Here is a 16,441-nt window from a genome sequence, read left to right as displayed (position 1 = left end):
TACCCCCGATTTGAGTGCGCCAAAAGAGGGGCGCCTACTTAAGGCACCCATTGTTACGTCACGTCTTTTAAGCGTGTGTAGCGTTTGTTATCGTTCGGCCTCCTGATTTGTTGAAAGTGGGAGGGATCCGCTTATGTTTATGGTGGACAGTTTGCGTTTTGCATACTATTTCTAAAACAAACAAATGTGTAAATAGGTGATGTAGTTTCGTTTTCACAGTGGATCACAGATGAAAAGCTTGACGATGAAAAAGAAGGATTCCGGTTCTCGCGCGTGAATCATACTTGTTCTGGCCGCTGAAGTGTAACGTTCGACCTGTCATTTTGCTCGTCTGATTACAGGAACCATTTGCCATGTGTCTAGACGATGTAAGTACTCACGAATAAGGACACTTGATTCTCCGCAATCATTTCTTCGCGCCTCCTCAAAGTAAATGTTGGCAACAACGATATCTCCATGGGCGAGTGCGCGCATGTCTTTTGAATTCATTAATAGTTCCCGTACTAATATCCAGTAGAATATGACCAAACGTCCCGATCTAGGCCGGACATGTCCCACTTTTGCGGTCGTGGTCCTTCTGTCCCACGAGCCTGACTGGGAAGTGCTTTGTCCCGCTTTTGACTGGAACGATCCCCGAAAGTTAAAAAAAAAAAAAGTTGGATAAACAAGGGGTTTCTGCTCGCACATGACCTTCTCTTCCATCTCATATTTCCACGGTCTCGCCAATGGAACACTATATGGCGGCTTTGACAACAAGCCATTCCTTTTACAATACTTTGTGGGGATGTAGTTCAGTATCCGGACCGCTGGCTTTTTTAAAGAAAAAAGAATAAAAACAAAAATCAAACGCTTTTACGTGAAAGAGGAGCAAATTAGTAACCAAATTAAGCAGGAATGGCCCTCGTATATTGCGTGAAACGTATAAAAATTAAATTTTATCGCCGGTTTCTTGATGGCGATCCGGCACCTTGGCTGAGGACCTTCTGACCTAACCCGAGGCACAGTCTCGACGCCCGCACCGCCTAGTCCGTGCCTTGGGGTGGGGTGGGGTGGGGTGGGGTGGGGTGGGGGGGACGGATATACATGGATACCCTTGATAACAACGAGTGAGGAAAATGTCGGTATCGTTCCACCCCTACCGGTCAAGTATGGAAATTACCGTCGTATACCACTGCGTTTTCTGCTTCACGATATTACATCCTCTGACAGTATACTCTTAGAGCTGCGTAGGCCTCGCAGGACGTTTTGTGGTCGCCGGAGCTGCTGGCGCATTTTAGCCAGAAATGCGCACATGAGCCTAGATATGCTTAAGTCGAAAGCAACCAAGGCAGAATTAAGACTGCATTTAGTGAAGACCCCACTAGCGCAATAGCAATACAATCTATGTACGCCATCATGAGATTAACTTGCATGATGTTGATATGACTCCTCGATGAACCAAATTGGAAGCTCTTAGGAAAACACATGGGCAACAGCTAGGGCTCGAAGTCCAAAGGAGTGTTCGAAGAAGGCCACAGGGATACTGGCCTGCGTGTGTGCGTGCGTGCCTACGTGCACCGGTCGGTACACGGTTGCGTACAATAGGTCAAGTTAGAGCCAGTTTTCAAGAGTAAATATTCGATATCTTGTCAAACCCGATGTACCCGGAGGGGAGTCCCTCGCTGCTATCTCAGTGTTGTGTCACTTGGAAGAATTCATTCATATGAGCCTTCGCTCTTAAAAATGGACCGCAAATGGACGCTCCTACCCCCACCATCTTCCCGAGTGAAAACCCGAAATGCCGACTGCTGAAAACGCCGGCCGACGCCATTTTTGTGGCATATTGTGCAATTCATAATTGCCACAAAAATGGCGTACGCCCCACGTTTTCATCATATCAAGGGAGAAAACGTTCTCATTCGGAATGGCGGTTGGCTAGGAGCGTGCTATGCGGTGAAGCTCTGTTTTTAGTTCGTTACTCTCTTAGAAATAAAATTCACTGCACAGCACGCTCCTAGCCTATCATAATCTCGAATGATATTGTTACCGGCCCTGATTTGTTGAAAATTGGGGGCGTACGCCTTTTTTGTGACACTTATGCTGTTCACAACTGTCACAAAAAAGGAGTACGCCTCCCGTTTTCAACAAATCAGGGCAAATAACGATATCATTCGAGATGACGGTTGGCTAGGAGCGTGCTATGCGGTGAAGTTCATTTCTAAGAGTGTACGTTATGCGAGAAATTGAGGCTCATCTATACTGACTTCACCACAAAGCACGGTGAAGATCAATCATTGCACGGAATGATTCCGCTCTCTCTCTTGTTTTGTGGAAAGCCCGTGCCCGTGTACGCCTTTTTGCGACGATTACCATAATTCCATAAGTGTCACAAGAAAGCGTGCGCCTACCATTTCTGACCAATCAGGGTACAGAACGATATCACTCAGGATGGTGGTTGGCTTAGCGCGGGCTATGCGGTGAAGTTCTGATATCTACTTGCAGTCTTTAGTGTGCTGGCATGTTAACTCGCGATATCACGCTATGGCATAATCACACAGAATGATGGCTCGCTAGCAGCGTGCTGTGTGTGTGTGCGTGTGTGCGTGCGTGTGTGTGTGTGCGCGCGCGTGCGTGCGCACACTTGTTTCTTTGTTTAGAGTTTACAGACAGGGCGTGCAGATGCCGCTTCCAACAATGAAAAGAGAGAACGGTATCATGCTACTTAGCCTTCAGCGTGTTATGCAGACACTGCAAAGACTGTCTGGAGTGAACTTGTTGGACGTGGTAGTGTGCGTAGAAAAACGCCCTATCTCTACACGGAGATACTATTTCACTATACTCTCTACATTGTTTTAGGACTTGGACGAATGGGAACAACATTTCATCTACTACCCGCAAGCGGCACAGGACGAGGAACCACAGCTTCCTCCGCCACCCCGTCCCGCACTTCCTCCTCACACTCGACCCCCACGTTCCATCATTCGCTCTTCTTCTGACCCAGTGGCGGCCCTCGCATCCGTTGTTCGTCAATCACGTCCACTACATCACTACAGATCCGAAAATATTGTTTGCCCATCCTACAGCGACCAACGTTCCGCCACTTCACCCGAGCCTCCTCCCACACTCCCCTCTCCCCTCGTCCCAATCTATTCAGAACAGCAGCAAGTCCGCCCTCCTTCCGCATCTGTCATTCCCTTGCCCGTTCCAATGTTCCTTCCTCTGGCACCCCAACGCCGTCCTCCCATATTTCTTCAGGTTCCGCAGCGCCCGATTGTGATACCAGTACCATACCCGATACCGTACCCAATGCCATCAGCTCAGCCGTCCGCGCCAATTGTCGTCGCCCCACCTCCAGCACTACCGCCACCGCCTCAGTATGCCCTCCCCCCGCCGCCTGCTCAGCCTGCTCCGTCAGCTCCTGAAGCTGCCATGTTGCCCATGCTCATTCCGAAAATCATAAAGCAGCGACGAGAGGAAGAGGAAGTCGCCGAACGAAGGCGTCGTGAGCGGTAATGTTATGTCGCATGGCCTCAAAGCTCATACACTAACTTGGCCCACACTAAACCCAATTTTTTCTATGACTTTTAACTATGGGTAGTTTCGTTGACTTATCAAAGGCATTTGACTTAAGTTGGAATGTTACGGTATTAGAGGAACACAATTAAAATTACTTGTAAGTTTCCTGAGCGATTGGAAGCAATTCGTTTATCATGCTGAGAGTTATTCTGATCTAGGGTCTGTAGAAACTGGTGTGCCTCACGGCTCGATTCTGGGCCCGTTCTTATTTCTTGTTTATATTAATGACTTACCTGAGTATCTATGTACTAGTTGTTTTCTTTATGCGGATGACACAAGCATATTTATAAAGTCTGACAATCTTTCAACACTGTTTTCCAAGGCTAACTCCGTTCTTGATAAATACCGACACTGGCTACTATGCAACAAACTTGTTATTAACTTACAGAAGACGTCATACATCGTTTTTCACCCTTCCCAGGAGAGTCTTGATTTTGCTGAAAACAAGATCCTTTTTGGACACAAAGTCCTCACACGAGCTACTTCTGTGCGCTTTGTAATTTTACAAGAAAATCTCAACTGGCAACATATTGACGTGGTACGTAGCAAACTATCTGGTGGGCTTTATGCGCTTGCAAAATTAAAGCACTTAGTTCCGACTACCACACGTTTAAATGTTAAACATGCTTTAGTACACTCTCATATAAACTATGGTCTTGAGGTGTACGGTCTCACGTACAGCTCTCATCTCAACCCACTATTTTTAGCCCAGAAACGAGCCCTGAGAATTATGCTTTCAATGAATCTCCGGGATTCTGTGTCATTTGCGTTTCCTCTATTCGCTGTTCTTAGCATCTTTGATCTTCTAAAATATAAAATCTCGCTACTTATGCATACATACTTTTTTTTTATGGGTCCACAGACAGCTCTGAGCTACAGTTACAAAATGTACAGTCATCATACTGCCTTAGAAATGTACCACTTTCATTTCAGTACCCTACTTTTCGCACTAATTTTGGCTTCTTCTCAATCACGTCTTTTGGTACTCATCTTTGGAATGAGCCTCCTATTGCCATACGAGCCATTGATAAGTTTTCAGTATTCTAACATTTGTGCCGAATTTATTATCAGGATAACAATGTCGAAACTCGTGTCTGAAAGTGTATGTTCACTGCACATTGCACATTTGTTTTGTTTTTGTTTTTCTTTTCTCTCTCCTTTTGTTCTTATTGTGATTCTTATAGTGATAACAACGTTGAACCCCCCGTCTAAAAGCGTACATTTATTGCACGTTTCTTTGTCTTTCCTTTTTTTTCTCTTCTTTTTTATGTGTACATTATTGTGTTCTTGGTGTGATAGGACCGTATCACAGGGCTTGCCCTCACGGTCCAATTGAACATTGTATTTTTTAACTGACATAAATAAATAACTTAACTTGATAATATAAATAACTTAAATAAATAAAAATAACTTAACGGACATAAATAAATAACTTTGCTTGAGAACGGTCTACCCATCGTAGCATCGTCCCCCTCGATGGCATGACGTATATACCGAAGATCCTCCCGAACCCTCAGTTTAGTAGTACCGTTCAAACGTGCGTACAACAGCACGATCTGTGTGCGGTCCTCGGAAGTTAGGCCCAACATGAGTTCTGAGGGCATTCAAGAACAGCAGCGTTTACGCTCAGTAAGCAACTGACTGACTGACTGTCTGAATTCTCACTCCCGCAGCGAAGAACCATCTACGACCTCCACCACGACCACAACATCATCCACTACTACTGAGGAAGAAGAAGAGGAAGAGGAGGAACCAGAACCGGTGCCACCTCCACCTCCGCCGCTTCCGGTTGTAGTACCGCCACCGGAACCTGTAGCCGAAGAGAAGGCGCCAACCGAGAAAGAGGAGACAATGACGCCGCTCTCGCCAGGACCGGAAGCAGTAGCTGTGCTGCCGGAGGAAGTGGAAGAACCCCTGTTCCCTTTGGAGTCAGTATCGTTCCCAGAGTTGTCAGACAAAAATTTGGCTTCGCTTTTGTAAGGTTGGACTATTCTTAAGGTAGGACCTTGAAATAATGAGTCCTCCAAAAGCCATATATCCTTGCAAGGCATGGCACGCACGTTTTCTTCACGACCTGGTGCGGGACTTTAATTCCCTGTATATAGGATCCAGATCAGCGTTGCAATCAGGCGAACTAAACGCAAAATTTTTCTTGACGATGCGGCTTCTTTTTTTTTCTATCTTTTTCTTATTGCACGATGTACAGGGTGCCGCAACATCTTCGGGCGGAGTTCGAAAAAGCACGAACCATAACTTTATTTCATATATTTTTTAATTCGTTTGTATGTAATAACACTTAAATTTGGTACACCCCGTAGCTTTGCCAGAAGTTTCTAGGAAACACAAGCAACAAAATTATACGGCTAATATAATGTGAGATACTAGCCGAAGCTTGTCAGAGCCGGTGCATTTTGAATGTCGTATATGCCGCTGTCGCTATAGGCTTAGCGCGCGCGCCTCCGTTTCGTGCCGTACCGGGTGTTGTGGCGACATGCCCGAAAACCGAACTGATCTTGAGCCGCAGAAAAAACGGCAAAGAAACAGGCTAACTTCATGTTCGCGTTCACGAACCAATTGAGGTGGAACGTCTCTTCGTTCGTCATCACGAAAAACTGGCCGGTGTGTGGGATCCGATCTATAGCTCATGCAGCTATAGATCGGCCCTTGCAAGCAGCCCTTGTAAATATGTGAGGATTTGCACCTGTCGCAGCGTTATCGAGTTCTGCAGTGCATTTTGTGTTCTTTCACGTGTCATTTTACTTGAGAACGGTCTACCCATCGTAGCATCGTCCCCCTCGATGAGGGACGTATATACCGAAGGTCCTCCCGAACCCTCAGTTTAGTAGTACCACGGTACCAGGACCGTGGTAGTACAGTTCAAATGTGCGTGCAACAGCACGATCTGTGTGCGCTCCTCGGAAGTTAGGCCCAACGTGAGTTTTGAGGGCCTTCAAGAACAGCAACGTTTACGCTCAGTAAGCAATGAATACATATAGGAACAATGAAAAAGTAAAAAATCTGTGGATTACGAACAACAGAGGAATGAAGTATGAAGAGGAACAGATCGGGAGCGCGAACTCTCGGAGCGGATGGGGAAGCGAGCATACAAAGCAGATGACGCTGTCGTCTTGCAACGCGAAGCGAACGATATCCCAAAGTTTAGCCGTTTAGTTTAGCTTCGGCCGTAAAGAAGTATCGTATTTTTATTGGCCATGGCATCTTACAGACAGTGTATTTTATGTCGCTTCACGAGAGCTATAGCATATCAGTTTCGGTTTCGGGCATGGCGCTACAGCACCCAATACGGCATGAAACTGAGAAGTGTACGCTTACGCGCTAAGCCTAGCGCATGATCGTACCGAGAGAGGGGCAAGGGGGGAACGTGCCCCCCCCCCCCCTTCGAAAAAGTCATGGGAACGCCCATGGCCTATAGCGACAGCGGTATACGGCGCTCGAAATCCACAGGCTCCAACATTCTTCGGCTCGTATATCGCAACATGTTGGCCGTATAATTTGCAGTTCGTGTGTGTGGAAACTTCTGTCAAAAAATACGCTGGTTTGCCAAATTTCGTTGTTATTGGACATGCTCTAATGCTCTTTCGGAATGTGTTCGAAGATCTTGTCCAACCCTGTAGTATCTGTCGCAAACGCATCCAATGCATTGAAATCTCTTTAGTCTTGATTATGTGGAAGTTCCGACTCAGTTGAATGCGTTGGCCCGATGGATGTCTTAGCACAGTCATCGTGTGACTCCAAAGGCATTCCCCTATAGCAGTCTACTGTATCCATGGTGGGTGTATATTAACACATCCAATGGCAACGGGAGAAATCCCTATCACGTGACCAGAATGTAGAGCCAGCACCGTTCACGTAGTCAATGTGAATGTGAATGAGTGTGCAGGCATGGCGTCGGTAACCATGGTTACGCCAGACAATACAAAAGCGCGAATGGCGCGCAAAAAAGAATCCCTTATACTGACGTCAGTTTGGGTGACTAATTTCGAGCCGATTTCAGATTATTTCCAGAGTACAGCTCCTCAAAATTAATGTGCCTCTTCATGATTACCCTGATTCCATGCTGCCTGCTGCTGATCGTTGTATTACCGGCTGGCACCTACTTCGGAGTTGCCCTTTGTGAGTTCAAACTATAGCTACAACTAGGGAGCAGTTACATTATCCGCTGTTGTTTACAGATACTGTAGGAAACAACTTTTGCTACACCAAATCCTGCAAGGTTGACGGTGAGCGCAGTTTGATTGTATTGCTTGTAGGGAACTTCACCGCATATCACGACAAAGTGACGTGTTATAACTGAAGTGTAGTGAAGTCGTTCTTTACATTGTACTGTACACATGTACACAGGACAGAAAAAACATGCCGTGTATGTCATCTAACGTCAAATGCTACGAACCGCAAGGCAGCCTTTATAGATTGAAGCATTGATCTCGGGTCGGGTACCGCAGGTATATACTTGGGTGCCGCAGAAGAACCGAGGTTGTGGACAACTCTTGTCCTCGGGACGCTTTGTTAGAGTGGAGAAGTTTATATGGCACTTCTGGATTTTCCACTTTGCATGCGGTGTGTGCGCACTGGGTCGTCATTAGCGATGCCCGTACATCGGCAAAACCCACTCATGAGCAGGCTCATTCATGCCCACCCATGCTCAATGTGACGAGTGAGTTGTGGCATGAGTGAGCAGACGGAGAGTTGAGCAGGGAGTGAGCATATGGAGACGAAAGTATTCGGATTACCGCGGGCGCTATATAGATCAGCCGAACCATTGGGTCCCACGCCCATCACCTCAACCATCTTAATAACCCATTAAGTCCTCGATATCCTGAACAGTTCCAATGGTCGCATACGACCGAGCGACAAGCCACAGCGGCGGCGGCGAACAATGGAGACGCGGCCCCGTCCATGAATTCCGAAACGAGCAGATATCGACGGCAAGCGACGGAAGCGGCGTGCACATGTGTCCAATCAGTGATTAGCCGCCGCTTAGGTCCGTCCGGTCGCACCAGTTTTCGGGAGACCCCATATAGATGGCGACACGCGGAATTGCTTAGATTGCTCGAGTGAACTGCGTTCGGCAGAAGACCAGTGGCGTTCAGCATGAAGACACAAAGAGACGTGTGCAGCAGTCTGATGAAGATGTGTCAACTGGAATGTAGCACAAAGCGATCGTTGAGCATATCTGCGTGCTCCTTTCCCAATCTCCTCACCCCAACGTCAGCGGTCGATAGCGTAGCCAAAAAAATATTGGGGGGGGGGGGGTTCTTCGGGAACCTTACATGGAGGTGAGGATTTCATTCGTTCTCCCTCTCCCAAGTGTACTGCAAAAGGTACACTCTTAAAAATGAACTTCACCGCATAGCACGCTCCTAGCCAACCATAACCTCGAATGATATCGTTATCTGCCCTGATTTGTTGGAAACGGGAGGCGTACGCCTTTTTTGTGACAATTATGAACAGCATAAGTGTCACAAAAAAGGCGTACGCCTCCCATTTTCAACAAATCAGGGCAGATAACGACATCATTCGAGGTTATGGTTGGCTAGGAGCGTGCTATGCGGTGAAGTTCATTTGTAAGAGTGTACGATCTCTGGGGGATTGAACATCCACAACACCCCACTGGCTACGTCACTGCCGGTGGTCAAAGCCTCGCGAGCTGAAACACGGGACTAGCACGGAACGGCTCTTTAGCGCTCACGTCTACTGCTATGGTGATGGGCGGGGTCAACGCGAACTTGTCAATCTGCAACGTGCCAAACGTGGCTTTGAACAGTACCCTACACTGTTATAGCACCCTCCTTGCCATCCATCATTCCGAATGATATCATTTTGTGTAACAATTCGTTCAAAACAAGGGTTGGCGCATATCTGGGACATGCATAATGTGTCCCAGATAGGCGCCTCCTCCCATTACCAGCAAACCAGGACCCAGAATGATATCACTGGAAATGATGGTTGGCTAGGAGCGTGATAATGTGGTCAATTTCTGTTTTAACAGCGTAGCCATTCGACGGCACCCCACGTGGCGAAGGCGGAGCAAACGCTAGCATACGAATCTACGAGGTGTCGAGGAACGTGCTCGCAGGAGTCATAGCGTTGTCGACCTGCGAGGCGGGCCTCTAACGTGTAATGTGGTGAAGTTCTGTCTTCAGAGCGTATACACGCCGTTTTCACTGTTTCCGGTTTGGTGCCAAGACGGCATCCGGTTTCACAGCAAACACACTCTACCCCAACCACTGTGCCAAGCGATACAGTTATCGCTTCTGATTTGCGAAGAGAGAGAGAACCGTATACGCCTTTTTGTGGCGGTTGAAATTGCCACAAAAAGGCGTACGCCTCCCGTTTTCAACAAATCAGGAAAGCGAAAGATATAATCCTGCATGGCGGCTGATTCCGAGCGTCCGTATTCGCGGAAGGACCGGAAATCTTCGTGGCACCGGAAGCTCTGGCGGGTGCTTGTTTATGTTTATCCGAGAATGTCATGTATACAGAACTCCAGGGTCCAATATTAGAAGAATTTTCTTTAGCCTCCCGCGGTTTCTGAAAGGCAGTCATTGGTGCAGCACTCAGGTACTCTGATATGTCCGGCTCTGCGTGTGACAACTTCTACGGGCTTGTCTGCACAAATTGGGCAAGGAGGTACCGTGACAAAAAGAAGCTACAGCGTGAAGCGCAGTTCGAGTACCGCTACACGTGGGAACTCGAGCATCGCAGACACATGGAGAAGACAGTAGCCGCCAACCTCGAAAGTGCGTATACTACTTCTCTGGAACTCTGTCCCGCATCCCGCTTACAGTTTGGTGTTCCATTCAGGTATTTCAGCGAAAGGAGGCCAACCACGTACGTTCGTCGAAGTGATGGCCAAGGTCTACACCGCATGTGTGGAAGGTAGGTGGTCAAGAAACTTCCTCGTGCGTCATAGAATACCAGGCCACAAAGAAGGACAGTGGCGTAGGCAAGGGGAGAATTTCGAGGGTTCAACCCCCTGAAATCGTACCTTTGGTAGTGCATTTGGGAGAGGGAAACGACGGTGAAATTCACCTCCCCCATGTAAAGTGCTCATAAAATCTCTCCAGAAATTCTTGCTTTTTCTTTTTTTTTTTTTTTAATACGTGAGCAAGACACAAAAATGGTTTGAGCATATAGTTAGGATACATTTTACGAGTTACCCAAGGATCTTCAGTATCGTTGATTGGTCTTCGATAATTCAACATTCGAAAGACAAAATGTCGGCACAGTTCCCCGTGAAGTTGGCCTAGGACGCATACTAACCACCTGCCCCAATTCTTCTTGCTCTCTTTCTCTATCTGTCCACATCTGTATGGCGCTCGTAGCCACAGTTGCTTCGCGGAGCTAACACGGAATTTTTTGGGGAAAAAACAAGCTTTGTTGACAGAAGATAGAACCGATGTCGATGGTCACCTGAATCCAACCAAATTTATCATTGCAATCTATGTGTCCCACATTTGCAAAATATTGCTTCTCTGTGTGGCACGAAAGTATCATAAAATTTCATAATTTTTTTAGAAGTATGACATCCCACCAGAGTGCCCACCCGCCTGGCAACGTTGCTCCTCGAAGGTCAATTTCCGTCCCCTCGCCACGGCTGCTGGCAGCCTTCTAACCTGGAGTGGAGAGCGGAAACGCGCGGTACTGTTGCCAGGAGACGTTAGCCAGAGCCCACGGTCATGTCGCCTGCTCTTCGTGAATCCGAAACTATGAAGTCGTGCGGGTTCTTTCGAAAATTCGTGAAAGCGCGTAATGTTCATTACTGATCGAGTTTTTAGTGAGGTTGATTTACAATATGAAAGTCAATCTCGGAGTTAGTCCCTCTCTCCCTTTTATCGGCGTGACGACTGTCGGAAGTCCGATGACGTCGGTTGGTTCACAGAACCCCCGGGGACGAAAACAGCGGAATACAAGCTTTGTGAGAATGGGATGCGATGTGTGCACAGTGTCTGATCAACATTACGGTAGAATGCATTTTATTTCGCAAATTTGATCGTAATACAGAGGATGGAGCACGGGGTTGTTACCCCGTCTGAAGGAGACCACCGAAATCCGCGACTTTGTCCTCTGTCCACCAGCCGAACCGCGTATGACGCGCTCAAGGGGAAACGCGTTTAGGGCCTGCCTGTGCCGGTACTGTGCCAGGGCACTGAAGAGCTCTGCGATCAAAAGCCCTCCCAGTTATTCCGTCGCATGCCTCACCTTACGGGCGATACGCTTCTGGACTCCGCCATTCCCCAAGACCTTTTCTTCCCGAGCTGCCACCGGATGCACGCCTTGTCCTCACCGCCGCTAGTGAGATGACGCTGGGTGATTTGGCACCGCTGACTGAGCGCGTTGTCGACCTGCGCCGGGCTCCCTCGCAAGTTCATCTAGTTCTATGCGAGTCACCGACCGTACGGACTTTCTCATTACTGACCCTGCTGCATTCGCATTCGTCGTCCCATGTCCTACTCTTGTTCAGAATGGCTGTGACCGCTCCGATCAGCAGTGCACAACTGACTTCTGTTGTCATCACTATGCAGACAAACGTTGATCAGCTGACGCAGTTAGTTAGCAGCTTGAGTCGTTGCCTCTACGACAGTGCCAAATCACTGCACTCCTCCTCCCCGGTATCTGGACGACTCACGCCGGCGCGACCGCTCGCCTCTTCTATTGCCGTTTCCACTGTTGCCCGTCGCCAGTTAGGATAGCCAGTACGTGGGCAGTAACAAACCATTTAAGAGCAGGAAACAGGGGCAAGATAGTCTTTGTCCGTAGCCCGTGCTTCCAATCGAACCTACAAGGAGAATATCGCACGCCGCGCTCTAGCGCACCATCTTCGGTGTCCGCCAACAATTACACCAGTTTCACCACAAGGGGCGGATTTAAGGGGGGCGCGGGGGGGGGGCGATCGCCCCAACATACGGTCGTGTTCCCTATGTAAAAACCCTATCTCCTGGACGATGCTGCGCCGCAAAGCACGAAATTTCCTTAAGGCTGCCCCCCCCCCCCCATGACAGACCCTTAAATCCGCCCCTGGCCACCACAATACCTCCCTCTTTAGTACGCGAGTAATGGGCAACGGGTCAACGATTCTCAAGGGGTATCGGCGTGTACTGCAACTTATCGGTGACACTTCACTTGAGGGTGCTATAGCCATGAATGTTCTACAGGGTGTTTCACGAAAATCCCCCGGCTGAATAATTAGTGAACAGGCGGCGCTATCGAAGAAATTTCTTTTTGATAAAGATCCTTGGGACATCGACCATGAATTGAGTAGTGAACGGATCATTTGCATACGCTCACTAATTAGATAAACATGTTAACTTTTAACTTTTACTTCGGACGCTTACGGAACCTCTGTTTTACGCATCGGGACCTTCGGCGAAAAATATTGCAAGAAAAAAACCGCATCGACACTTAGTGATTTTTTCGAGTAGTTAATCGGTTTCGGTTTACATATTTCTTGCGCGGAGCAGTGCACCAATGCGCTCTTTGGAACAGCTATCCGGCTGTCGATTTCGTGTTCATCGGCCGCCTGGTTGACACACGGGGGTGACGGAAGATTAGGAACAGCCGCAAGAAATGCTTTGATATTAATTCTCAAAGCAATTGGGACACAGCATAGCCGGTTCTGTCATTCCGGAGATGAGATAGCGTGCTGTTATCATGGATGATGACGAATGCGCCACGTGCGCTGTGAACTAGTCGGTACACTCCTAAAAATTAACTATACCACATAGCACGCTCCTAACTATCATCCCTAATGACAACGTACGTTCTCGCCCGATTTGTTGAACAGGGGAGGCGGAGCCTTTCTTTTTGTCCTTATGTGCGGCATCATTGGTACTAAAAAAGAAAAAAAAAAGGCATACGCCTCCCATACTTATCAAATCCAAGGAAAGTACGTTGTCATCCGGGATGATGGTTGGCCAGGATCGTGCTATGTGGTGCAGTTCATTCTAAGAGTGTAGAGAAGGAGAGGGAACGCCAAAGCGTCTCCTGCGGTCTTGCGGCTGTTCCTTATCTTCCGTCAACCCCGTGTGTCAACCGGGCGGATGAACACGAAATTGACATCCGGATAGCTGATCCAAAGAGCGCATTGGTGCACTGCTCCGCGCAAGAAATATGTAAACCGAAACCGATTAACTACTCGAAAAAATCACTAAGTGTCGATGCGGGTTTGTTTTTTTTTTCTTGCAATGTTTTTCGCTGAAGATCCCGATGCGTAAAACAGAGGATCCGTAAGCGTGCGAAGTAAAAGGTAAAAGTTAAGATGTTTATATAATTAGTAAGCGTATGCAAATGAGCCGCTCACTACTCAGTTCCTGGCCGATGACCCAAGGATCTCTACCAAAAAGAAATTTCTCCGATAGCGCCACCTGTTCACGAATTATTCAGCCGGGGGATCTTCGTGAAACACTCTGTATAGCTTCCATTGGTGATCGGACACTCAGCGACGTACAAAGATTTCGGTCATCCAATGGCGTATCCCCCGATTCGGAGAGCGAAAAAGGAAACTCCGGTTCTTCCTGTACAAGATTCCCATCAGTCATGGACCTCAGGAATTCCTCCTTCCACGATTTACACTGTTGAGCTTACGATGGTCTGTGTGTACGTGACGAATCTTTCCATCAGCATCTCGCATCTGGAAGGTCACTCTGCCTTCCTTTCCAATGCTCCTGGTTTTCCAACTACCTTTTTTTTTCTGTAGGTCCAGCATCCACACGCACGCGTTCTTTTCAAACGCTCGGTCCCGTGCTCGTTTACCGTGACATGGCTTTTCGCGTTCCCGGGCGCCGGCGTCCATTGACAAGGAATTTGAAAGGGACCAGAGGGCCTGACAAGATACCCTTGAACCGCTCGCACGGTGTGTGTGCTCGCTGTGTTCCTGAGAGAGAAATTACGTCCTGTAGATGCATGCGGCATTACTCATTATTTTAACCGGAGCTCTCTGGTGGTTTCTCTCGGCGTTTTTGTAGCGCGCTTGGTCTGCGCCGGGTGATACGGAGGCAGCTGAACATGATGGATTCTCAGTTCCGCAAGGAACATTGTAAACTGTTGACTGGTAAAGGGAGCCTATTATCCGACACCAGAACTTCTGGAAAGCCATGTTGCACGAAAATGTGGTCTTTCATTGCATCTATGGTATTTGTCGCTGTTGTGCCATGGGCAACGCTGGCGACGGAAATTACGAGTCGCGGGCATCAATCCGGCCCTCCGCGAGGGCTTACTCCCTGTTTCTAGCAACCGTCGGATCTTGGCTCGGGCGGGCCCCTTGGTTCCATCCCCGGCTGCCCACCCCCTCTCGCTGCACTCTTAAAAAAGAACTTCACCGCAACGCTCCTAGTCAACCATATCACCTCGAATGATATCGTTATCTGCCCTGATTTGTTGAAGACGGGAGGCGTACGCCTTTTTTGTGACACTTATGCTGTTCATAATTGTCACAAAAAAGGCGTACGCCCCCCGTTTTCAACAAATCAAGGAAGATAACGATATCATTCGAGATTATGGTTGGCTAGGAGAGTGCTATGCGGTGAAGTTCGTTTTTAAGAGTGTGGCCCTGGTCATAGGCAAAACCTCTGGCGACTTACTGAAGGCGTCTATTATTATTAGATAATGTTTCCCATGCAGCTGTGAAAAGTACACTCTTAGAAATGAACTTCACCGCATAGCACGCTCCTAGCCAACCATGACCTCGAATGATATCGTTATCTGTCCTGATTTGGTGAAAGCGGGAGGTGTACGCCTTTTTTGTGACAATTATGAACAGCATAAGTGTCACAAAAAAGGCGTACGCCTCCCGTTTTCAACAAATCATACCAGATAACGATATCATTCCAGGTGATTGTTGGCTAGTGGCGTGCTATGCGGTGAAGTTCATTTTTAAGAGTGTATGCATTCAGTCGGAACCACGGTTTCTCAGGGGGCTCCCACTGATGAAGCGGATCCGGAGGCTCCAGGGCTGCGATAACTGCACATTGATAAGAACGTCTCACTGTATAGCTTCAATATCTTTGTCCAGGCATACAGAGAAATGCAGCAGCAATAACCAAGCCCCCTTTTAACCTTGTTCGAAGACTGCCCATCGAACGTGAAGCATAAGAATGCAGTCATGTCTCGCTTATCCGGAGGCCTAGAGCATTAAACAACATTCCATGTCAAATTATCTCTAGAGCAGAAATTATGGTACAACAGGAATTATGCGAGCATACTGTATAAACGAAACAGGAACACACCGTAGCGTCACGCGGAGAAAGCTCAACAATGTATGTTTTCGTGCAATTACGACACAGTGGTGCAAGACGTACCTTTCGTCTTTTCCAAAGCTGCTCAGCGGGCTTTTCGTGGCTTTCGTTTCTTTTAACGCTTCCTCCGTGCCGCCTCGTGCACCCTGTTTAGCGTATCTCGCATGACTTCGTTCCGTAACTTTTTCCTCACCTGTGATACGTTACACACAAAACTGGAAGTTATGGCTCAATTCAGGTACACAAATTTGCTTCCAGCAGTATGAACACTTACCATAGTTGAGCGGTTCGATTATAGCCAGCGGTTCCTTCCTTCCAAATGACACAAGTAACCCGGGCAGGACGTGTAAAATCAATAAATAAAAAAAATAAAAAAGTAAAATCGAAAAGCCATATTTATTTTTATACCTATTTCAAAATGCTACTCAAAGTTAAAAAGTTTGACTAGAGATGCATAATGTAAAAAACCCCGAGACTAGGGAACACGAAGGGACAGACACAAACACGAAGTCTCAAACACAGCTGAAAATTTTACTTCACAAAACAGAAATCTTCACAGAACAGACTGCTCGTTCCCCCGAAATGACCTTCTATTTTGTTCTCAACTGGTGTTCCTTTCCCTTCTGTTTGTA

The 16,441-nt window shown here is 47.6% G+C and overlaps 1 protein-coding gene across 2 annotated transcripts in view; it reads left to right on the top strand.

The window, feature by feature from the left end:
* The first annotated feature begins 271 nt into the window (after window positions 1–271).
* The window catches only part of LOC135391313 (uncharacterized), a 63,087-nt gene continuing 46,917 nt past the window's right edge, over window positions 272–16,441 (top strand). For both annotated transcript variants that reach the window (XR_010421902.1, XM_064621545.1), the window contains exons 1-7: window positions 272–368; window positions 2,836–3,488; window positions 5,229–5,483; window positions 7,571–7,689; window positions 7,749–7,796; window positions 10,131–10,316; window positions 10,381–10,455. Coding sequence is in view for 1 of the 2 variants with exons in the window: in XM_064621545.1 (XP_064477615.1) it covers window positions 354–368; window positions 2,836–3,488; window positions 5,229–5,483; window positions 7,571–7,689; window positions 7,749–7,796; window positions 10,131–10,316; window positions 10,381–10,455 (1,351 nt within the window). In the remaining variant the exon portion in view is untranslated. The remainder of the gene's footprint in view (window positions 369–2,835; window positions 3,489–5,228; window positions 5,484–7,570; window positions 7,690–7,748; window positions 7,797–10,130; window positions 10,317–10,380; window positions 10,456–16,441) is intronic.

This window comes from Ornithodoros turicata, chromosome 4 (genome assembly GCF_037126465.1).
Source record: "Ornithodoros turicata isolate Travis chromosome 4, ASM3712646v1, whole genome shotgun sequence".
NCBI classification, from domain to species: Eukaryota; Metazoa; Arthropoda; class Arachnida; order Ixodida; family Argasidae; genus Ornithodoros; species Ornithodoros turicata.
The sequence above is the reverse complement of the archived record's forward strand: the minus strand, read 5'-3'. Positions and strand labels throughout refer to the sequence as shown.